We start from the raw sequence: 25,546 nt of genomic DNA, 5'->3' as shown, positions 1-25,546 counted from the left end.
CATCAAACTGCAGATATGAGCATGTTGCTGCATGAACAAAGTGAGATCAAAGTGAGATCCTTGACTGGAGTGAACATAGAGGGATTTGGGTGTTTCCTTTCTTCTGACGGGCCACTCACCCCTTGTTTCCTCAGCTCCTCTTTCAAAGGTGCCAGGCTACATTTCTTCCCCAACATGCAGCTGTACCACCTGCAGAAATAAAAAATCCATATTAACCAGCTGTGTGTCGCTGTGTTTGGGCTGACAGTTCGGGCGTGAACTACCAAGCAGAGATCAAATGAACCGAGGTGGGCTTATGGGAGCAACTCAAAGGGAACGCAAAACATGAGACAGAAAAAAACATCCATGTCTGTTCGGTCCAGAGCGGAGGAAAAGCTGTTTTGAAGTTGTCTCATGGTGGAGGCTGATCGATAATCACTGCTGTGCAATAAAGAGGAGAGGGTGGTGATCAATAAGCAGAGGAGTTGAGACAAAGGAAACGAAGGAAGGTAAAGACATCAGGGAATCAGTCTGGAGGAAAGCTAGACTAATTTAATAAATGTTTCAATTTCACATCTGTTTAGGTTTCATTAGTGTTTACTTAGAGCTAGTTATCAGGTAGTAGTTAACGGTCTGGGTATAAAACCGACACTATTGAGATAAGATGCGATAAATACAATGAAAAGCTCTGCTCTGCATACAGTGAGGGTTTGTAGACTTCACTTTAAGGTTCATCTTATCCACTCATTAAAGATTCTCTAGTACATAACTCACTACTTTTATAGATTTTAGGTTTAGGCTACTTTTTACATCTCCACTTCTTTACATTTCAGAAAGATTTATTGTAGTTTTAACGCTACAACATTCATCTGACACTTGTTTCTTTTTACCTAAAACAAAATACATTTATGTCGTATGGTGCATTATTAAAGTTATCATTTACCCAGTTATACATAAAGTATCTAAAATATAACCTAAAAAAGGCTCTTATGTGTATTTCTGGAAATACAGGATAATATAATATAAAATCTAGAGGGGAGCCATTCTAAATAATTACTTTTACTTTTGAAACTCTTACATTTTTCTGATACTAACTATGAATTCAAGACAATTTCTACACAGCATTATTTCTACTTTTACTTAAGTGAAGGAGTTTTGTATTTGTACCATCTCCAGCCCTCCAATTTTAAAGCTGGTACATCTCACTTGAGCTAAGTGTTATGAATGACATTCACGTTTGAGTCACCTTCAAATGTACATTATTATGTACACTGTCCATGCCTTTCAAGTGAGAATCCTTGTAACTGAGTCTCGTCTTTCTGAGAACGTAATACAGCTTCAGTGGAGGCTGCTGGGAGTTTGTTCGGGTACATCCCAATGACATCCACCCAAACAGTTTAATGACTGGTAGTAATGAAGGGCACTGACATTTAACCAGGTTACAGATGCATGCCCATGTGCAGAGGGTGCCCAGAGGGTTGGGGTGGGGTGGGAGAGGGGGGTGAGCAACATGTCCGCCTCATCTGACACAATGAAATATTGAACAGCTCTAATACTCACAGATGTTCTCCACTTTGTGACACAATGGGGGGAAACACCCGACGCCCCAAAGTGTGCGGCTGCATTCAGATCTATGTCACATTCATACTTCTTTTTTCACTTGTTTTTGAAGTACAGGTGTGTGATTACAAATCTTATTAGAGATTGTAATTTTCAATGACATGGTAAGTATGGAGTGTCTCTTTACCCTAACGCTGGTTTTTAAATAAGTGTTGCACTGGGAGCTGTGGTGTCTCGCCCCCATCCGACACTAATTACACTACAGTGGAAGTAGGAGCAGGGCGGTGTGATGGGGCGTCTCACAGGACCAGTGGGAGAAGCTGCCACTGTTGCCATGGACACATGGTGGCTGTGGTGTCCCAGCATGCTTTTGGGAGTGACAGCTGGTTTCGGCCCGTTTGGCTCGAACCCCAAATGTGTTATGAGGAAATGAAAAGAGAGACAGAAAGAGTTGTTCTGACTTCCAGATCCGACACAAGAGCAGGCAGGTGTTAACGTCAGCTGCTCATATTTCCAGTGAAGCATTATGCAAACACACCGCTGCGTAAAACACACATACACTCGGTTCCCTTTAGGCCGCGCAGGTGTGGTCTGTCTAAACTGTTTTAATAGCACCACCCTGCTGCTCCCTGAATCCCTGTCTCACTCTGCTGCCCCGGTGACAGCCCTGGTAATGGGGGGAGGGTAACATGACGGGCACTGGAGATACCCCACCCATGCACAGCTGGTCTCTGTGGGCCACCGGATACAGCACAGTGGGCCAAAATCATTAAACCGACTGTGGGTGACAGCTCCATCAATGTACAACGCCCAATCTGTCCATTTTACCTCGCGGAGTCTCCCCATCACTAGAGCTCTCAACGGCCATTTAAACCCCTCCAAAGCTCTCCAAAAAACACTACAGTGCAGCGCTCTTGTGCATCCATCTGCCAATTTAAATATGTGAAATAAGGCGCTGGTTTCTGTTCTGCATTGGAAAATACATCTGGCTTCATGGTGCAGCTGCAGGTCAAGCTCTATCTCTCACCGTAAGCGCTTCTTGAGCTGCAGACTGTCATGGATGATCCTCTTGACAAACTCCAGCTCCCCGCCCTCCGCCATGATCTCCGTCACTCCACCTGTGTTCACGGAACTGGGAGGGGGTCGTCGTGAGTTCCTGGAGTTTACCCCCTGAAGAGAGCAGCAAGACAGACAGAGATTACGACAAAATCCTATTAGAAGCCTATTAACCAGTGTGTAAACAAATACTGTTTTTTGTCCAGGCTTTTCTAAAGACTGGATGAGCAAAACATCAACACACAAAGAAATACACCCTTTACAGTTCACCATAATGAGAGCAGGTACCTTGGCTTCCAGCTGGTTGGCAAAAAACGGAGGGTTGCACATGCAGAAGTCGTACACAATTTCTGTCTCCTCTTTCAAAGCGTCCATTAGTAAAGTCTTCTGAGGGACTTTGACAACTAGGAAAAAAAAGCACACTCACAAAACTGAAGCCTTTTTTACATATCGCAGTCTTACATTCTCCAGACAAAGCCCAAGAGGCTGAGAACGTAAATGTCTGAATCAGTCAGACTGGATCCTCTCCTAAACCAAACTAATTACAGTTAACGAGAAAGCTTTTGTCCAGTTGTGCGCTACATTAACCCAGAAAGAGTACAGACCTGATTCACAATGAGAAAACATGTGATTCCAAATCTTAAGGTAAATATGGCTGTGAAAACTGAGAATAAAAGTGAAAGAAAAGAGTTAAATTACAGGAAAATAGAACAATTAAGTAGGTGTGTCGTGGTGGGTGTTTAAATGAAATGTTATTAATCTGGTCTAACACACTGTGCAGTGATGGAACAACCTGGAATCCATGTTTCTGATCTCCAGAGGGCCCTGTTTACCTTTAATGAGGTCCGACATGTTGTTCTGCTCTACGTTTTTTGTGGCATAGTCGAAACAGATGTCATCCACCTCTGTGGCGAGGAAGTACCATCCGTTCATTGTGGCTCCCAATAAGGGGTAGATACAAGACGCTCCGGTGCCTAAAGAAACAAAGGACAAACTCACTGCTGGAGCTCAACATCATGAGTCCTGTATGAGTGAATGATGACTGTCATTAGTCTGCGTTTAGATGGATGATTGTATGAAGAGAAGCTTGTGTCTGAGCATGAAATGTGTGTGTTACTTATGCATTATTTTTAACTTAGTGGTTGTAATAAACAATAACTGTCAGTTTCTCCAGTTATTATTAAATCACTGCCATCTAACGGGGACCAGAGCTGCATCAGTCAGTGCAGGCTCAGACAGAGGTGGTCTCCGTTAGTGAACAAAGTGCCCAGTGGTGATCCATCAGAGAGCAGACAGTTTCAATCTGCTTACAGAAGAGTTTGGGGGTCACAATCAGTGACCCCAGACTCTAAAGAGGAAACACACGCTCACATCTGGAGGCGTAATCACAACACACACCAAGACTAAGCAGCAAATGAGATGTGACATGTGGATGGGGATTTGACTGATGAATACTGGGACCAGAAGAGTGACGGGGCTGGAAGCAGCGACTGACATTCAGAGGACTGGGCGCCGTCACTGGGAAACCACACAAACTGATCAGAGGTGACTTTAACTACTGCTAATAAGGATCTCTTCCATTTCATTGTCCTAGGCACAGCGAACCACTGTGAAGATTAGTCTTGACATCAGACACAACATTTTCAGATATCTGAGCTGAAATATTTCTATACAGGTTTCATACACATTTTTCAAGGTCAAATTCAAGCACTTTTAAGGGTCATTTTCAAGCACCTCATCACTGGTGATCTACACATCTACAGGAATACATATACTCATGATTATTTTTTTCACTTTTTAACACAATGATGTACATTGTGTTATGCTATAAACAGCTAAAATTATGTTTCATAATAGCAAAGAGTTTAGAAATTACAGAACAAAAGTTTAATCCAAAAAAGGGAAGCAACTTGGCTTTCATCAGACACACTTGCACCGAGACATAGATTAAGATAAAAATGTACCAGGAATCGACCTGAGAACTTCCTAATTTTCTTTTTTGATGTAAAGTTTTATTTTTCTGAATGTATCACCTCTATGTGAGTAGCTTTGAACTGCTATCTAACCTGGCAGTTAATATTAAAAATAAATCAATAAATCACATCACAGAGTTATAATTACAAGCACTTAAACAAAAATTCAAGCACTTTTCAGACCTTGAAAACACAACATTGAAACTCAAGTATTTTCAAGGATTTCAAGCACCTGTACAAACCCTGTATATATTTATTATGTGAAAAAATGGTTTTAAATGATTAAAGGTTGTTTTTTTTTTATTTTAGACTGAAATGATGATTATGGGTCTAGGAGATGCTGTAATAAGGTGACAGTGTTTTTCCTCTTGTAAATGACTATATCCTCCATGTTGGAGATGTCAAACAATTTTACAAAAAGCTTGTGTTGATATTTCTTTTCACATCTGGAATCTTTAGCCAACATGACTTTTCACGCTACTTGTCAGAAAACTTTAGCATTTACTTTAGAAAGTAGAAGTGGGCTGATGGTCTGAAAGAAGAATTATTGTTCAGTAGTACAGGAATTTAACACAAGTAATAATCTGCAGAAATCTTTCATGGCTGCAGCTGGCTCCAGTGCTGTTTAACTCAACATACGTCACCAAAAGTAGAACTAATAGGTCATGTTTAACCTTCTCCACAAATACTGCAGAGGTGAATCTACCTACCGATGTCTATGCCCCTGCGTGGTTGCTTCTGGCCGTCGATGAGGTCCTCCACCCAGTGGATGTAGTTGAGACGCAGGGGGACGGTGGGTATGAGGCGCTCCAGAGGGATCTCAATGGTCAAACCGAAGTCCTCCTTCAGCAGGGTGCAGGTCAGAGCCCGTACTGCCTCCGGCTCTTTGAAATTCACACTAGAGGAGGACACATAGAGCTGAGTGAGTGTGGGCTGCATTAAATCAGTTTTACATGAGAAGAGATGGAGAAGGGTTATTTCAGACCAACTCCATGTATATCAGTTCAGGTCTAAAAAATAAAAAAATCTTCCTGGGGTCTAAATTCTACAATTTTACTGAGGACATTCAGGACGGGCTAAGGGTCATTTACAGCATGGACTGTAAACAGATGATGTTGAAATCAAAATAACAAATACAATGACTTGTAACATGAACAAAGAAAACCTGTGTTTTTCAAAAACCAGCATCTGTAGTTTTTAACTTTCTGCAGACAAATGTTAATAGTGTGTATTAATATAGTTCTAAAAGATCTAAGAGGTGCCAGATCTAGTTAACTTTGAGCTTCAGAGCTCAAAGAAGGATTATTTGATTTTCCTTGAAAGGTTTTTTAAGTGAAAGTATTTATTCCCGATGATGCAGTATATTTATATACTATTGATCATGACTAATCATATTTAGACATTCAGGTTTTCACAACATCCTATGATCTTAATAGTCGTCACATTTTTATCAAAATCTGTGTTATGAACAGGAATTTGTTTTAACTTCTTGTAGAGATTGAAAAGAATGACCCAACAGACACACAGACCAGACAGACACAAAGAGCAGATTCAGATCAAATTTATTTGTAGACAAAACTAAAATCTGTATTATCGCAGGAACAGAAAACTCACGGAGCTCCTGAACTCTTAAGTACAGAAGGTCAAAGGTGAACAAGGATGTTGTTCTGACCTGTGATGGATGTTTTCAGTGGACAGGTTTGGAGATATAAAGTTAATGCTGATGGGTGTGTTCTACTCCCACACCTTGTGATAATGCAAAAAGACAAGTGACCGCTTTAGAAATAATTATTAAATGACATTAGTCATAAAGTTGATGTTAAGTCATCAAGTTTTCTTATGGCAAAGGTGAGGCAATAATCTGATAAATACATGAAGTGTTTGCTTTACAGATAAAATAAGGAAATAATTTGATGTTGAAAAAAAGGATAAATATATAATCATATTAAATATCAAATAATCTAACAAAAACACAATAGGCCATGTTGAAAGGAATTTTGATGGAAACTCATAGATGTTTAAATGGTTATTTCCAAACAGGAGTTTGGTCTTATGCTGCCTTCACATGCTATCGACAAGATGATCCTTTCCATTTGTGAATTCAAAATAATGTGTGAGTTGTGTTCAAGTGTTTTTGTTGAAAAATGGCTGAAACCGTTTTGGACATGTTTATTCATCTGCTACAGCATTTTTTTTTTTCAAACTGAGTATACTATGAATGTGCAAAATCATCAGCTAACAGCAGCACATTAATAAAAGCCTTGTTTATCATTCACGATGAACCCCTCATTGTTCTCTACTATGTTGAAGAGTTCAAAGGTTATTTTCATCTCGGCAGCTTGTGTGCCAAAATGTTTTTCCCCATTTCTCCACTTGAAAATACAACGTGAAGGGGCGTTCAAGTCCAATGTTCGAGTTCATAACTGGTATTTACCATTATTCCCATAGCATCTAAAGGCAGGATCAGTAACGTGTAACAGTAATATGGGAAATATAGTTTATGTAAATGGACATACGGCCACACAGATGAAATTATGAGCCAGTTTGTATTGAAACCTGAATATTCCTTTAACGTAAATTCATTTTCAAATTTTGCTGAATGTCTTGTTCCAGTGAGATGGCTCGGGACCAAACCATCAGGCTGCTTTTAATACAGAACTTCATTAACCCTGGAGCGCTCTGCATACACTCCCATTACTTCTAATCACACACACATACGAGAAGGACAATAGAAGGATAAGCTCCCCTTCAGTTCCCAGTCCGCTGATAATGACAATGAACTTCGCATTTCCAACATTTCGAAGACCTCCCACTTTTCCCAGTCGCACACATTCGTCTCTCCTGTCTTTCCACGTCGACGTGTTTAATGATTTCAGCTGTCACACGAGCAGGCACGAGTGCGGCAGACAAAACAAGTGGGCGAGGGAGGTATAATTAAAGCTTCCCAGAACGCTTTCGCACCTCGGCAGATGTAATCAGGCACATGCTGCAAAAAGGGAGCGTCTTGCACCTCAGAAGTTTTGGTTCAAGTATTTTCCAGTGAGAAAATAACTGAGCCCGTAGTTAATAAAATGCAAGTCTGAGCTTCAAAGACTTCATACAGCGTTCAACCTTTGATTTTGTTTTTTTACTGTCACTGTTGATGGATCATTTTTGTTTCTTTCCAAAAACTCTTCGGCTACTTATAATGAGCTGTTCAGTGTTCATTTACTCTCAAAGTCACAATACAACAAATACAAGTATATCTGCAGCCTGTTCTGCTTCAGCATTTTTGTCAGTCAAAAATTAAGGATGAATGATAAAACAACAAACAGATCTGTACATTTATCTCAGGATATTACAACATGTAGGACTTGTTTATGAGAAAATTTATGACAGGTTTTTAGATGTAAACTTTACTGCTACACATTGCGGACAAGAATTGACACACACAGACACACACACACACACACACACAGACACACACACAAAAACAATTACTGACACAATCTCCCAAGATGAAAACTCTCAGAAGGTACCTGCTGAGAAATGTGGCATCTTTCTGGAAATTCAGCTGAAGAATAAAACATGACATAATAAGATTTGCTTTCATTTTGTCTTTTAGCATCTTCTACATAAACAGGGAAGATGTTTTCCAGCGAGTATCACTTAACTATAAGTCATAGTGTCATATTTGACTCACTCATTTATCTCCGCACATTCAGGCACTAATGAAAGCAAAACAAGCAAATTAACTAGAAATATTAACACAGCTGATGAAATAAATCAGTGCAGGACTTCCAATCAGTCATGTGTTCATGTAGCACAATTGACAGATGATGACCTGAATCAGTGACTGTAACTTCTGAGTCACTGTCCTTGTCTTTATTTAGGTATCACTAACTGAAAATGAAGAATAAGTAAAAATAATCCATCGTTTGTCATGCATTGTTAGCATTAAAGGTGGGGTAGAAGATCCTGGAAAAAGGGTTCAAGCAAATTACAATTTCAAAATACAAAATTCAAATGTCCACACCCCTTTCTTCAGACTTCCCCCCAAAGCCACACCTCCAGAATACCGGAGGGTGCAATGCTTGTTCCCGGAAGGTTCACGAGCGCTGCGCAGCATCAATTCTCCCGATTACCCTGCTGGTTACAATGATTGGATGGTGTTTTTTCAGTCCAGTCCGCTACACAGGTGACTAAAATTTTTTATTTTTGTGTCAGAGAATTTAATTAATTGGTTGCAATAGGGGTGTGAAGGAGATTTTAAGCAATATAGTAAAAAATACTCCAGGAAAACATCTCCTACTCTACCTTTAATATTGTCCAGTATCAGTTTGTCTTTTGTGTCTTCTGCTGTCGGTGCTGTTGAACGGTCACTGTAATGTTGTAAAACCTAGAGGAACTAAATACATATACACATATATATACAGGGTGTCCCGTAAGTCTCCATACATAGGAGACATAATACATTCCATACATATATGGTTCTAACATGTATTTCTTTATATTTCTTCTTTATAGTTCTTCAGCAGACACACATTGAAATGTGTTTCCGACAAAATGGCAGTCATATAGAGCATATTATATAAATAAAAATGGTTTATGTCAAGAAACGTTTATTTTTCCTATGTATGGAGACTTATGGGACACCCTGTATATGTGCTGACATGATCTAGCTCTGAAATAACGTATATCCCTGTTCCACCAAAGTGACACTCGTGCTACTTCTGGCTTGGTGTCAATTCAGAGTTGTTTGAAACCTTCTAAGAAGACTTGCTTTGCTTTTCCATGGGCTTGAGACTCACCATAAAACTACATCTCTAAATACATCTTTGCTTTCAGAGAAATGTTAGCGGCTCAAACACAAACACCAGACTATGTTGATTTTACATCCATACTGAAACTTTGCTTTTTCTCATTCCATGGATTAGGCAGACTAGATGCTGCGCCCACTCATTTGAAGATGGTTTTGTTGATCTTGTTGGTCCCTGTAATCCACAGACCCTGACAGAAGCAGTTCTAAACCAGCAAAAAGCTGGTTTTCAAGGCTAAGAGCTGTTTTTTTTGTTGTTTTTTTTGGCTGATGAAGAACTGGTTCAAGGTTTACCACAAGCTCCAAACCACCCCTTAAACTGCTGTGGTGCAAATGTATATGAGATATTAAAGCTACCTAAAAATCTAATCTGTTCAGAAGAAAGAATGGGTGTAAAACATGAACAAAGCTGGCGACTGCTGAGGAGTTTCTGGTCACTAATTAATTGCATCTTCATTTGGGAGTTTCTGCAAAGACAAATGAGGCTGCAGCAGCCAGGTGTGAGACTGATACAAATGAGAAGTGATTTACCTGTAGAGTCGGACATCCATCTTACAAAGTGTCTCGACACTTAATGAACATATATTAGGTTAATGGTCCGGTTTAATCAGCTGCTGAAGGAGTGTGACCTCGTGGAGGAAAACTAACACCTGGCTCCTTCAGGGATGTACGACATGTTAACCAGAAGACAAACCAGTGAAGAATTTGCACTTTAAAAATGGCCTGAGCTTCTGGGGGGAGTCAGCCTAATGAGGGAGAAGTGATACATCAGCATTATGCTCACACTTTCCAAAATAAAAGCGCGCCTGCCCCTCTCATCCGTCCAGCTCTCAGATACTCGGCCCCCTTTCATTTCTCCTCAGAGGCATCATTAGATAAGGATCAATATTCAGAGTGAGGCTGCTCAGGCCGGCCCTCTATTTTTAGCCTGTAATGAGTCTGTGTGTGCGCAGACCGATCACTTCCATCAGCAGTACTGCGAATGCACGTCTCCATGGCAACCCCACCTACTGAACAGATGAGGAGAGCACGCAAATCCGGCCACGCTGGAGCAATGGCTGATGCCAGACGGAGCGTGAGAGTGCCCGCTATTTTACGTCTGTGGTACCACGTAGGTGCACTGAGCGTCCTGACATCATGGTGTTGGGCGATGGCAGACAGTGTGGGACAAAAACAGGGGGAAAAAGTTGGACTGAGACTACATGCACTGGGATTGAGGAGGAGAGAGGAAGTAGAACTCGCAACTCAGCTCCAAACAACTCTGTAAAACATCTTAACGCTGGCCTTAAAGCTGACTGGAAGAGGTGAGAAGGAACAGATAAAGGTGAAGTCTGAGGCTCCAGAGGATTAAAAAGACAGACTTCAACGCTTCAGTGGAGGAAAGTCCTTGGCTGAGCTTCAGATGGGTGAGGGGGACGACATCATTAGAGTGGAGTTTACTGCTGAGACAAACACCTCCGCGCTACATGATCAGCATGAAACCACACACACACACACACACACTTATACCCTCAAAGACACACATATATACACTCACACACTTGACCACCATCCACAGAGAAGTGACCTTCAAGGTACATCTGCTTCACTCCGAGTGCACTCAGACAAATTTTGTGCTGATTAGCAGCAACTTCTTTCTTCATGTCAGGTGTTTTTTAAGCACCGACGGAAACACATTTTCAATCCTCACAGGAGCAGCAATGAACAACCCGAATTTACACTCACTCTGAATATAAAGCTGAACCGGTTGTGAATATATTTTGCAACTTTGCTGAGTAGCTATATGAATATATGAATATGCCGAGTTTGAATAGGAAACGCACAATTACACCTGAAATGATGCCAGTTTATTTTTTATAAACACTTCAGTTAGCATTACTCGAAGTTTGGACTTATTTTCAGTTTTTACTACAACGGCTGCTGCTGATAAACAATTATGCCGTACTCGGAGAAATGTTTGTTGGAAGTCTTGACCTTATATGTGCAAATGTCGTGATGGAACTAGTTATAAAATGTAACAAATTAAGCAGGAATTGAAATTTGTTTGCAGAAATCCACTCGATTTTTGCCAGAATGAATATAAAGATAGCTAACCCTAACCCTTTAAAAGGGTCATATTTTGCTAAACCCACTTTTATTAGTCTTTGGTTCATTTATTTGGGTATTTGGACCCTAAAAGTTCAAAAAGTTTGAATTTGAACCCTCCAGGTGCTGCAAAGCTATCTTTATATTCATTTAGGCAAAAATCGGGTGGATTTCTACAACCCGTTTTAATTCTGTCTTAATTTGTTGCATCTACAACTAGTTACATCACAACATTTGCACATATAAAGGTCAAGACTTACGAATGTACCGATGAATATTTCTCATAATTGTTTGTCAGCAGCAGCAGTTGTAGTCCATATTGCAAATATGTCCAAACTTCGAGCCGATTACCTAAAATGTTCAGTTGTTGGTTGTATTAATGAGCACTAGTGGTTGAATGGGACAGAGCAGCACAGCCAACAACCTGGAGGGGGTGGGGCGCGAAGTGGCTCATGTGCATTTAAAGGGCCAGCACTCAAAATGACCTTTCTGGTGTCATTACTCAGAAATAGGGTTGAAGATGGACCTGTGGAGTTGAATTAATGAAGAATTCAGACCCAAGCAGAGCATTTACAGTTTATGTAGAGCACAGGGAAATGTTTTAAAATGCATAATTCCATTTAAAAAAGCAAATTATCACTCTTTTAAATGCCACAACAAGGAGGGACAGGAGTGAAAATCCACGTGTCACTCTCTAATAGAAGACTACCACCATGTGCACAAAATCTAGTGACAAAGGCTAAGTCAAAGGTTGTAGATGGATTATAAACACTGCTATCTAGTATTCTGCATATATGAATTAAAAACTACACCTGCTATTCAGCAATCAAACAAAGTACTCGGTGCTACTCAGTGGGAACCCCATCAGCAGAAAAGTTCTATCCATAATTAACTGGTTGTCAGATGATTTATGTGGCGTTTGCCGTTCCTACTAAGATGTCAAAGGGATAACACAGATGTCTCTCAGCTGATGATGACTTCTTCACTGCAGACGTATAAAGTGTAAAATGTGACTATAATGACTACCTACAGCAGTGATCTCTTCTATCATACAGTGAAAATAAGTCTGTGGGGCTTTCAAAGAGCTGCAGCCGATCACTGTAGGTTTAGGAGGATCATTAATTTAAAGTGTGACATCAGAGGTCATAATTATTCCGATTCACTTCCTCTAATGTTTAATAATATATCTCTGGAAAAAAAAAAAACTGGGGAGAAAATTGAACATTACATTAATTCTGAAAGTGAAAATCCTTCCACTGATGATCGTCTCCCTGCTCATAAAAATACCAAATTAAATGTCACCCAGTCTGCTGCATTTTTAATAGCCATCCCCTCTATCTGTCGGATCTGAGAATCTCTCTCTGCCCAAAAAAATGAGCCTGGAACAAACCAACATTCAAACTATTTACGGGTTTATCTGTTTCTCCCTTAAATTCCAATCACATCCAGTCTTTTCGCGCTCTGCTATCAGTGCTCTCCACTGACGGCGTCTAAATGAAGGGGGACGTATCTCCCCTGAGGATTGAGTGAGTGTCTCCCCAAGATTACTCTCATCCCCTTAACCCACTGCTTAAATACTTAAAAACTCAGTCCGTGAATTCATGTGGAAATACAAAAACCGGGCTAATCCCTACACTGATGGAATGGCAGGGTGACAGGAAGACGAGCCAAATTCCTGCAGACTTTAACGGAGACGTACATGAATGGAGACACATATCCTGGACATACGTTCACGGCAAAGGAATCAGACATGTCAAAACCTTCAGACTGAATAATCATCAATAATTTAAACATGAAAACACTTTTGCCCTGGCATCCTAACACTTGTTAAAACAATAAAGTCTGCAAATCCTGCATCAAAACATAAACATTTATGAATGTGTGTGTGTGTGAATGTGCTTTTTGTGTTATTTCTTGTTGTATGTTGCTTATGGGGTTGTTTTCACTTGCATTTATTGTTATTATTTTATTGCATTTTCCTGGGAGCCGTGTATTTTTGTGTATTTTTTATTAATGCCTTGATACATTATGCATAATATGAATATAAAGAAAACAGTATGAAAATGTTTTTATTTTACCGTTTTGGATCCTTCAGTTAAAAAAGACCTTGTTTGATATAAACTTAAACATATTTTGATAATATCATCTATAATGGTGAACACCCTGACAGAGAAAGGGACTTAGCTGCAATGACTTGATGGCAATTAACAAGGTTTTATTGATACTTCTGCCATTTTCAATTCCATCTGCTAACTGGTCCACTTCATTATCGATTCAGTTGTTGCTTCTTGTTCAATTTTCCACCTGTGTGGCTCTAATGTTAACACAACATAGGATAAAGGACAGGCTTCTCAAATGAGAAACAGGAAAATATCATATGCATACATATGTCTTACAAACAGTATCTGGAATGGCCGCTGGCATCGATAAAAGGAACGAATGAGCTTGGACGCATATGATGGATGATGATGGATCGGGCAATTTGGAACCAGTTCTGAGGCCTGTTCTCAGTGCTGGGGCTGCCCAATTCCTGACCAACTCCTCCAGATACAACCACATCACCCCGATCCTCTCTTCTCTCCACTGGCTCCCAGTCTGCCATTGCACTGATTTTAAAATTTCAATGTTTGTTTTTAAAGCTTTAAATGGTCTTGCTCCTCCGTATTTATCTGAGATTTTATCAGTTCACTGTCCCAGCAGAGCCCTCCGATTGTCCACTCAGATGGTTCTGAATGTCCCCAGGTCCCGATACAAACTATTGGGGGGATCGTTCATTTGCTGTTGCCGCTCCAAAACTGCGGAACTCGTTGCCTCCTGACTTGCGAGTCCTCACTGACCCGCCCCTGTTGAAGTCCAGGTTAAAGACACACCTGTTTAGACTGGCTTTGAACCCTTAGCTCTGAGACACTCTTAGGTTTTAAGTCTGTGGTCTTTTTTTTAATCACTGTGTGTTGTGTCTTATTGTTTTATGCATTTTTATAGTATTTGATTAAACTGTTGCTATCTTATAATTTAATCATGTTTGGAAATGTAAAGCACTTTGGTCTTCTTTATGTTGCTGGAAAGTGCTATATCAATAAACTTTGATTGACTGATTGACAGGGACCTTTCTGTGTGGAGTTTACAGGTTCTCCCTGTGTCTGCATGGGTTCTCTCTGGGTACTCTGGGTTCCTCCCACCATCCAAAGACATGCATTGATAGGTTAATTGGTTACTTTAAATCACCCATAGGTGTGAATATGAGAGTCATTGATTGTTTGTCACTATATGTCAGCCCTGCGATAAACTGGCGACATGTCCAGGGTGAACCCCGCCTTCAACCAGAAGTAGCTGGGATAGGCTCCAGCACCCCCGTGACCCTAGTGAGGAGAAAGCGGGTTCAGAAGATGAATGAATGAATGAGTGATTGATTGGTGGAGAATAGAGCCCGACCAATTAATCGGCCGGCAGATTAATCGAGCCGATTATAGCTTATCACCGATTAATCAACATCGGCCAATATGTAACCGATTTATTAACTTTCTTGCTGCGGAGATTCTGTCGCTCACTGCTCCTGTGTGTGTGTGCTTCCCAGACAGTTAGAGGAATAGTAAAGCCTGTCAGTTTCACTTCTGCTCAGACCCCACACACATGCACATATCACAGAATCACGGAATTCACTCTGCACATGCTCAGTTTAGTCCTTAGTCCACATGGGAAGTTGTAGTGCTGTGAGGCAGACACATCAAAATTTATGAAGGAAAACATAATTTTGTGGTAAGTTATATTTTTTGCTCTAATTATTTTTGTGATTGCATAGTTTACTTTGTAGTTGGACTCATTAAAGGTAGGTGTTGCTTACATTTTGAAGAATGATTTACCAAATAATTTTTATGTCACTACTTATAAAATATGGACTCACACCTTTTTCAAAAGTCTGCTCTCCCCAGCATAAAAACTACCACATCTACAACCCGTGGTTCCCCACAGGTCACATACTAGTCTAATATAAGACTATTATACAGCAATTGAAAGTTGTGTAAATTATCTTTGTGAGATAAACAAAGATTTATCTCACAACTCTTAATCCACCTGTTCACAATTATCTAATATAAGATTATTATATCCTGTGTAGAGCAATGTTCGTATTGCATATATCTGCCAATATATTGGTTATCGGCCAATATTGGATATCGGCCGATAAAATGGATATCGGCTTTTTTAGTCCCCAATATCGGTATCCGCATTGGCCCCAAAAATCCCATATCGGTCGGGCTCTAGTGGAGAATCCCAGCTCCATGAAGTAAAAGTCCTGTCATGTATTTGTTCCAACCATTCACTAAACCAGCCCATTTTGATGAGTACAACTCCTCATCCAGGTAGATTGGATAATTAATGGAATCGCCTGTGTTAAGTGAACAGGTAGAACCAACATATGGCAGGACTTTTACTTTATGGAGCTGGGATTCTCCACCACTGCCTGTTCTGGATTTTTGACTGTACACTTTAACACTGCTATAAATCCATGTTGACGTATTTCATGGTGCATTCACTGCTATGAAACAACAGCTTGTTTTTGTGTGTTTTTGCATTGTTCCAAAATAAAAGTGACATCCAATTGTATAGATGTTCCACATATTCCATCGTCTAAATCTTATTTGGGCTCCGAGTGTCCAGCCCCAACATTACCGCCCATTGTTTGTCATCTGTCTATCTGTCTGTCTGTCTGTTGAGGAACCACACATAGACAGACGGCACCAATTGATAATTAACACCTGTCACACACGGGACTCGGCGTTCTGCGGCGAGCCCACACATGCATGCACAGTCTGCCGTGCGATGATTGACTGGCCACCTCACAACCACAAAAGATCAGCCCACACCAATATGTTCACAGCCTCACACAGATGCTGAGACTCGCTGCAGTGACACCACGTCTGCGTTCATCTGCATAACACAGACAATAACAAGTCATATCCTCAGTGAGCAGACTGGGTACCTGTTTCCTAAAACACCAACAAAGAACAGAGTCTCCGCTCTGACAGAGGAACAGCACAGCCTTAAAATATGAGTCCAACAATAGCTGTCAGGTTTTACATTCTCTGGCAGCGCGCTTTGTTTGGGTGGACTGAAAAGATTAAAACAATAAATAAATAAACAAATGCGGATTCCAGATGCTAGAATCCACTAATCTATTCATATGAAATCTAAAACGCTGTTTCAGACGTGTGTTATTTGATTTTCTCCTTCAATATTGGTGCTAATCTCTTAAATGAGTTTCAATCCAATTCAAACCAAACTAATCAATACTTTTGTTCAATAATACACATTTAAGATTGTTAATCTATAAAACACAGGCTGGCTCTGAATTAATTTAACTTCCTCATTCAATCACCAGAACTAATTCAATCATTTACACCATTTCAGGCACTAGAGGTTAATTTGCTTTATGGCTGACTGCTGTGAAACTGTTAGAATGTTAGCAGAACATAGTTTACGTTGATTTTCACAATGCATTATGGGAAACTGTGGCTACTGACAGCACTACACGGTGACACATTCTCTAAAGAGTGAAGAGTGAGTGATTTTGGACACTGAAATGGCAGTGCCTGTTAAAGGTTTGGAAATGCCCCGTCTTTTATGGTTTCAGAGGTACATGCATGATTATTTATTTATCTACAACAAACTGGGTAATTTAACGGTATGAAGATTTCTTTAGACCAAACAAACATTGTATTATAAATGTACAGAAACAGTTAAATCCTCCCGTAAGAGTTTCACACACACTTGGTATCTGGTTACTTTACTTTGACATGTCTTTAGTAAATCTTGTCAATCGGTGTTATGGTTATTTGGATTTTTTTTTTCTGACCTTGTGATCCTGTTCATCCCCAAGTGGTTCAATAGGATTTAAATCCCCATGACTGTATCTGTCTGGATAACCCTTACAGAGTAAATGTGAGGGTCATTGTGTTGTAGGTGAAGCTTTACAGAACACTAGGCATTATGTAGTGACCCGTTTCAACACTGAATCATCAAACTGGTTTCATGCATCACTGTTTTAAGTCATGGTCTATGGGGTATTTAACTTTCATGTACAGTACATAATGAGTTGTACACCAAAATCTGTGAAATGGAATGTAACATACTACATAGGCCTACATTTTTTCCAAAATCCATTGTACTTTACCAATATATGTGGATTTGCTACCAGTTGTTTGGTCAATATGAATCTTTATACCATTAAAGGAGTGATATTTTGCTTTTTTTTAATGTAATTATGCATTTTAAAACAATTCCCTGTGGTCTAAATAAACTGTAAATGCTACGCTTGGGTCTGAATTCTTCATTAATTCAACTCCACAGGTCCATCTTCAACCCTATTTCAGATTAATGACACCAGAAAGGTCGTTTTGAGCACTGGCCCTTTAAATGCAAATGAGCCATTTCACACCCCACCTCCTCCAGGTTGTTGACTGTGCTGCTCTGTCCTGTTCAACCACTTGACTTTGTTAATACAACCAACAACTGAATATTTTAGGTAATCGGCTCGAAGTTTGGACATATTTTCAGTTTTTACTACAACCGCTGCTGCTGATAAACAATTATGGCGTACTCGGAGAAATGTTCGTCGGAAGTCTTGACCTTATATGTGCAAATGTCTTGATGTAACTACTTATAAAATGTAACAAATTAAGCAGGAATTAAAATGGGTTGGAGAAATTCACTCGATTTTTGCCAAAATGAATATAAAAATAGCTTTGCAGCACCTGGATGGTTCAAATGTAAACTTTTTGAACTCTTAGGGTCCAAATACACAAATACCAAAGACTAATAAAAGTGGGTTTAGTTACTTTGCTTGTTGCATATAAAGAATAGGAACATGCATGTGTCTCAAAAACATTACGAGTGGGCGTTTAAACTTTGACAGGCACTGCAGTTTCCTATTTTACTGTGACCAAGTGCAAGTTTTCCCTACATTTATAAAGCTTGGATACCACCTAAATCAAATGAATGTAAACTAACTTTTCCATAATGCAATTGTGAGTGCAGCGTGTTTATTCACTAGCCATGGACCTCGAAGTTCTTCTGTACGCGACATGTATCAGTAAACAAAGGGTCTGGAATCCAAACTTTTCTGTTTCTTGTCTTTTCTTCAATGTTAAATTGATACAAACAAAAGATGAATTCCTAAATTAAATTAAAAAAGACTATGATGCTCCTGGGCTCCAGGCTTCCGGTTCTGCTTCTCCTTTACATTTTTATAAACTTAGCAGCCGATAGGATCGCATCACATGATGACGTCAAGACTGATGTTAAAATTACTCAAATACTCATATAAAATGCATAAATTATTATTAAGAAATCGAATCTAAATATAAATATGAATTTTAACTGAAGCACAAAAAATGGCTCTAACAGTAATATTTGCCCAGATGTCAGGGTCTTCCTTAAGGGAAACCAGGATACAATTAAACAACCTGCAAGTGTAAAAAGACACAACTTTTGGACAGTCCCTGATAGCAGTATTCCTATTCTACAGTGTTAATGCTAAACTAATCTCAGACCCAATTATATAGCTTTAATATTTCATTTAGATGCAAATAAACCGATAAAGCAGCACTGACTCAGTTTTACTCCTCTGAACCTGAAAAGCAAAATTATTTATTTTATTCATGTTGCGCAGGCCCAGTTACAATCTTACTCACAATATGTTTCATAAAAAAGGACTCTGTGATGACACACAATAGATATGACTCTGCACGATCAGTATGTTTTCAGAATCCTCCTCAGATTCACCCACCCAAAAAAGGAAAATCAGAGTCCTGTTCACATTTCTTTATCACAGCAGCTCACATTGACGTCAACACTAATCCCACCAGACATTTTCTACTTTTGTTCTCCTGCCTGTGCTTTTTTTTTTAAACTAGAAAGGTTCACAGCAGCATATTTCTGTGAAAGGTATACACATACACACACAGAGTAACACAGCCACACTCATACGTATAGAGTTGTATTCCTGTAATTTGTGACGTCTGTTTTGAGTGTGAGGTGAATTCAGAACAGGCTTACTCTGCAGGATTTGATTGACACACTAACCTATTTTTAAAATTGGGAAATGCACTTATATTCTTCTCCATTCCTCTTTACTATAGTGAAAGCAGGAAACTGATGGAAAAGCAGGAGTGAAAAGGAAAAGAAAAAAAGGTCCTCTGATGCTGAACCCATTAATCATTAGTCCAGGTTTCTCTTTTCTGCTGCTGCCAGAAGCTGAATGGGCACTAAAGATGGAGTCAGATGGGACACAAGCTGTGCTTAGTGTTTTCTTTTCAGGGCTGCCACGGTGGTAAAAGGGTGAATGTGACCACTGCTCTGATCTGTGTAACTTATAGCCACAAGTATATGGACAGCAGCACACACATCTGATATATGAATGATGACCATTATGCACCACATTAAAGAGAAATGATTTATAATAATTTAGACATAAGGGCATAAGGGTCAACCAGTTCACCTGGGTCCAATGAGAGACAAACACACCATTTATTTAAAAATATTATACTAATATGTAATCATGTATAGTCTCAGGGTGTGAATTTAAAAGTACTGTAAAACTGTAGTAAAAAATACTGTCTAACATAAACAGGTTGACATCCATACTTTTCTGCCTCTTCATGAAGCATTGTGTCATACAGTATATTTCTTAGCTTTCAGAAGAATTTCCTAATAAAGCTGCATGATTTATGAAAAAAAAAAAAAAACAACAATAGTGTAATCATTGTGGACATCTCTGCAGTTGCAAATTGCTTGACTATTATGGAAAGCATTGAGATTACTCATTTTGGAATAAATATTTTTTCCAACTCAAACTTATGCACAAACTTACACACTTTTGCATGTTTTACACAGTACCTCTCTATGCTCTGTGTCACTAAATCCAAAGTATTACTATCCTCCTGAGACCCAACAATGCGTTTTTGTCCTCTGTAGGGGACAAGAGTTTCACCCTTTTTAATTAAAAAGAAGTCCACTGCAAAGGACATTCCATAAAGAAATTAAAAACGTATCTGTTAAAACTGTTGCGTCATGCCGTTTCCGATCAAGGCAATTATTTAATGTAAAAAAGCTAAACTTTTACTTTCCTGGGTCTCAGGAGGATATACAACAGATATGTTGCTTATTTTTTTCCATTTCCAGTATTAAATCACCAGAAGTCCTCCAATATCACAACCTGTAAATTGCATCCATTTGAAATTAAGTAAATAATATTATTACTATCACATTTCGATTAGATTAGTTGTGCAACCTTACTTACTATTCCTAATGATTTTTTTTTTTTTTTTAAATCATCTGCCATCAACAATCATCCAAGAAGTACTGTAAAACCTACAGAACCAAAGGCATGTCTAATCATACTTTCACAGTTGGTGACAGAGTGAAACACATGCTACAGCAAAAAAAATGTCGGTACAACGTGGCGGACTCCACTAAAGGCAATGTGCACCCTCTGCACACAAAAACATCTCATTCTACAGTAATATACATACAATTCACATATTCATCTGATTATACACTTGTGAAAACATAATTCTGAATATCCTATTCCACTAACACACTACACTTTTAACCTCAATGCAGCAAAATCAAATGGGTACCAGATATAAGCACTTATCTGTTGGTCACTTGTACTCCTCACACATACATAGATGGACACGAGTAAAAGCAACACCCTGTTTTTCTTCAGCTATTTGCAACTGCTAATTCCACTTATGCAAATTAAAGGTCAATCTGTGCTCCAGGTGCAGGTTTAGTACATGTTCCTCCACATTACACTCAGAGTGATACATCTTCCAAACACTCATTGCATTAGGAAAGTCACAATTCATGTCGTAAAGAAAAAAAATCTCATTCATTAAAGTAAATAAGAACTCATGCATGGAGTTTGGAAAATATAAGAAGCTCAAAGAGCAGAGTCTCCGTGTGACCAAATCCAATCTCCCATCAGCAGTGGAATGTGATGTTCACTCATATACTGTACTTAAGTACAAATTTGGGATTGGACTTTATTTGAGAATTTGCAGTTTATGCAGTTGCATCCTTCTGCTCCACTGCATTTCAGTTTAGCTGGAAAATGCATTGTCAAAGGCAGTCTTCCTTTTTAGGTTAAAGTTGACTTCATACATTATTTATACAGCACAGTAATATAATAAACATATAATTATCTTACAGAATATAATACATCTTGCATTTTACTTAAGAATTTCCATTTCACACAGCTGATTACCTCTACTTTACAACATCTCAAAAGGCAAACACTGCACTTTTAATCCACAACATTTGCATGACAGTATTAGTTCCTCTCCATATCACTGCTTTCTATGCCCTGCCTGTTATTCATGATTATTTACTGATTAATAATCCTTTATGGTTAAATATTCTCTAATTTCTTAGGTCAAATTTCTGTTTAAACCTTTTAAATCTCTTTGGTTACATGGAAAAGGCACTGACACAAGGCTGCAAATTATGAAGGTAGATTTGTTTCTTTATTATTCAACCAAAGGAAAAGTTGCCGAAAAAAGCCCCCAAAAATATTTTCAATTAAAAAAAATTCACTTTAATGAAAAAAAAAAACAAACCCTCTTCAGTCAAAGAAAAAACACTGAATATGACAACCAAAAAAAATTGCATTTGAACACTTTTTTTTTTCTTTGATTGAAAAGTTTTTTTTTTGATTGAAGTGTTATTTTTTAATTAAAAATAATTTTTTGGATTGAAGTCATCTTTTTGATATTTGGGCCATATTATGGGTAGGATATTTGTGTCTTTATTATTCAATTCCCAAAAAATTTCACTTTGGTAAAAAAAATATTTTCAATAGTAAAAAAAAAAACAAAAACCTTCACTTCTGATACAAATTAAATAAACACAGTTTTAAAAAATAGAGATATACGTCTTTCATGCTGAGTCATCAAAAATATTGTTTTAGAGAAAAAAGAAATTGACCCTGATGTTCACTTTTCCTTGGCCAGGCCCATATGATGATCTAGTAAGATATAATGCATTACTGTAGATTAAACTATGAACAGCATATAAAGTAGCTCAAATTAGCCTGACACTGAGCACAGCAGTAGAATGCAACAGAGACAACAGCAATACTCATAGAAAATATAGTAAAACGGGCCTTCCTAATCTGAATAACGAATGACCACTAAAATTTGGCGTAAGATTAGGCGTAACAACAGCTCTCTTGTCATTCGGAATAGTGTAAATGGAATGACAGCTATAATGGGAATGACAGATGACTTTGAACAACGAAAAACGACCTGTCGGTTTACTGGCTGGCTGCTAGTAAATATAGTGAACAGAACATGGAAGGAAGAGCATTTACCCCCTGAAGTTAGCTGTCGGTGTAGCCCTGGTCTAAGAATGGATAATACATTATCATTCTACAGAATGACAGTGTCATTCTATGGGATATTGGTGACATTTACTTTAGAGAGGTAGACAGAGATTATAACAAGGAGAAAACACTGTCATTCTAATGATTTACCGAGTCATTCCACCCAGCATCAGTGTCATTCCATTTGTCAAGGGAGATGGTGGTCATAAGAATGGATAATACAGTGTCATCCTACAGAATTTAGTATCACAGGATGAAGAACATAGAAGGAAGTTTAATTTTAAACAGCAAAGGGTTCGGACTAATGTTAAGAAAATGTGTATTTCTGTTGTGGGTGTCAGGATATGGAATTCTTTGGCAGTGGAAGAGAAGAGCTGTACAAATATTTTTCAGTTTAAGGGTTTGTATAGGGAAAGAATAGAGACGCTTTATAAAAGCATGTAATGACATAATTCAACTTATGGATGTTGGATTTATTTTATTTGCATAGACTACCAGGTAAACTGTTAACTGTAATAACTGTAATGGCAATGTATCTGATGTAAGCAGATGTTTCAAGAAAGGGGCAGGTATTATAAGTTTTCTTCATCCTGCTCCTTTCCAATCATTTAGATTGGAATGAATGAATAAAATGAAATGAAATGAAGAATGACAGTGTCATTCCATGGGATATTGGTGTCATTTCCTTTAGAGAGGGAGATAGAGATTATAACAAGGAGAAAACACTGTCATTCTTATGAACGACAGTGTCATTCCACTGAATATAAGTGTCACTCCATTTCTCAAGGGTGCAGTTGTTACGCCAAATCTTACGCCAAATTTTAGTGGTCATTCGTTATTCCATGTCATTCATCATTCGGATTAGGAAGACCCTAGTGAAACACTGACAGGGATCATTTTACTACACAGTCAATACTTATACCTGTAATATTTCTGGTGATGATGCATAGGTTTGAGTAAGGCTTTCATAACTTTCACCTGTAGTGGAGCATTTTGTCAGTGTGTGAGAAGTGCCAGTAGATTCAGAGTTTACATTGTTTCCTCTCTCTCAGTTTCAGGGTGCAGTTTCTGAACACATGGACACACTGCAGGTTCGGGTACTCACACGGGTCGTCCGGACAGGCTGGTGTGGACATGCTGCTGGAAATCTGGATATTTAGAGGCCAGGTAGGCGAAGTCAGGTGGTTTGTCTTTGTATCGGTTCCGGGGATGCATGGACTTGTTCAGAGCCATTACTGGATTCAGACAAACAGGACGATACGTTTACACGTGTAACCTCAAAACACGGAGGGTGACTCAAATAAATAAGAAACACATACAGAGAACACTGACATTTGCAATGACGGTAAGTATATGTTGAATCCGCCAAAATACCAACATTATACATGTGTCAAAGCTCAACTGGAACTCAACATGTGATCATGTTTAAGTTTCAGACTCTATGAGCTAAGAGCAGAAGCTAACATGCAGCTAATATTTCCTCCCGCTTACCTTAACCGGAGACTTTGTTGTTTTAATGAAGCTCCGAAATAACTTCCAACTGTATCTAACTGAACAGAAATCAAACACAGTCGTGTATATATTAAATATCTACACGCAGGACTCACGTTGTCCAAACGTTTTTTTTCACTTTCTGCAACTCTGTTCCTGTTTGTCGTTGACGTCACATCTCTGCGCCGCTACGTAATGACGCAAAAATGGTTACCATGTGAACAGTATCAGTTCTCTGTTTGTTTATTGATTAATTGCATTAATATTTTTAGTTCGAGCTGTAATAACAGACATATACGGAATGCACTGAATGAAAAGAGGAAAATTTCCCCCAGAGGTAAAGCAGTATGGAATTCAACTTTTTCTAAAATTGAGTGGTCAAAAGCATGGACGTTACCGTATAAATACTGTATTACAAACAAAATTAGAATTTTACATTTCAAAATTTGACATAACATATATCCCTCCAACGCTATTTTGTATCGATTTTATGATGTGGAAGAAATATGCAACTTTTGTCAATTTGATTCTGAAACTACTCTACACTTATTCTTTTTATGTGAACATTCTTCTAACTTTTGGTCCAAAATTGAAAATTATATCATATCTAAAAGCAACAATAAAATAAATATAACATCCCAAAATGTAATTACTTATTTTAAACATGATAATAACAGTCTAGAATTTATTGTAAATTTGTTCATATTATTTGGAAAATTTCATGTACATAAAAATAAACATACTAAAACACACCCAAATTTTAAAATCTTCCTATTAGAATTTGAAAACTATATTAAATCTTTAGAATTCATTTATAATAAAAAAAAAAAAAAAAAAAAAGCACTAACACCTTGGCTATTTATGAACAATTCTTTAATACTGACTGAACTCTCTGTTGCATTTATTTATTTATATTTGTCAGATTTATTATTTTTTACTTAGTTACTTTTTTTTTTTTTTTTACTATTATTTGTATATTATGCTTTGTATTTTTAAATCTATGCATTATTCTCTTAAACTTATATGTTCAAATGCTTTTTCCCTTTTGACATCTTGTTGTTTGCTTAAAATTTTGTACTGTATACTCAAATGTTGTTAATAAAGTTGGAAAAAAAATCAGTTCTGTTTGGACCCTAATTTTACATCTCGAATCTATTAAAACACAAAAAATAATACTGTCCTTCTGTACCGTGAAGCATAAATTTATGTCTCTTATTCATTGCC

General features: G+C 38.3%; 1 protein-coding gene across 3 annotated transcripts in view; it reads right to left on the bottom strand.

Annotated features, from left to right (window-relative positions):
* mettl16 (methyltransferase 16, N6-methyladenosine) overlaps positions 1-24,558 on the bottom strand; it is a 33,517-nt gene extending 8,959 nt beyond the window's left edge. Inside the window, exons 1-7 of one of the 3 annotated variants that reach the window (XM_030151571.1) lie at positions 24,323-24,558; positions 23,937-24,107; positions 5,279-5,466; positions 3,429-3,569; positions 2,884-2,999; positions 2,567-2,709; positions 120-189 (exon numbers count right to left, since the gene is read on the bottom strand). In XM_030151571.1, the coding sequence (XP_030007431.1) occupies positions 120-189; positions 2,567-2,709; positions 2,884-2,999; positions 3,429-3,569; positions 5,279-5,466; positions 23,937-24,064 (786 nt within the window). In that variant the 5' untranslated portion in view covers positions 24,065-24,107; positions 24,323-24,558. The remainder of the gene's footprint in view (positions 1-119; positions 190-2,566; positions 2,710-2,883; positions 3,000-3,428; positions 3,570-5,278; positions 5,467-23,936; positions 24,108-24,322) is intronic. The other 2 variants (XM_030151570.1, XM_030151572.1) reach the window with 2 other exon arrangements.
* Between the last annotated feature and the right edge of the window lie 988 nt (positions 24,559-25,546).

This window comes from Sphaeramia orbicularis, chromosome 13 (genome assembly GCF_902148855.1).
Source record: "Sphaeramia orbicularis chromosome 13, fSphaOr1.1, whole genome shotgun sequence".
Taxonomy (NCBI): Eukaryota; Metazoa; Chordata; class Actinopteri; order Kurtiformes; family Apogonidae; genus Sphaeramia; species Sphaeramia orbicularis.
The sequence above is the reverse complement of the archived record's forward strand: the minus strand, read 5'-3'. Positions and strand labels throughout refer to the sequence as shown.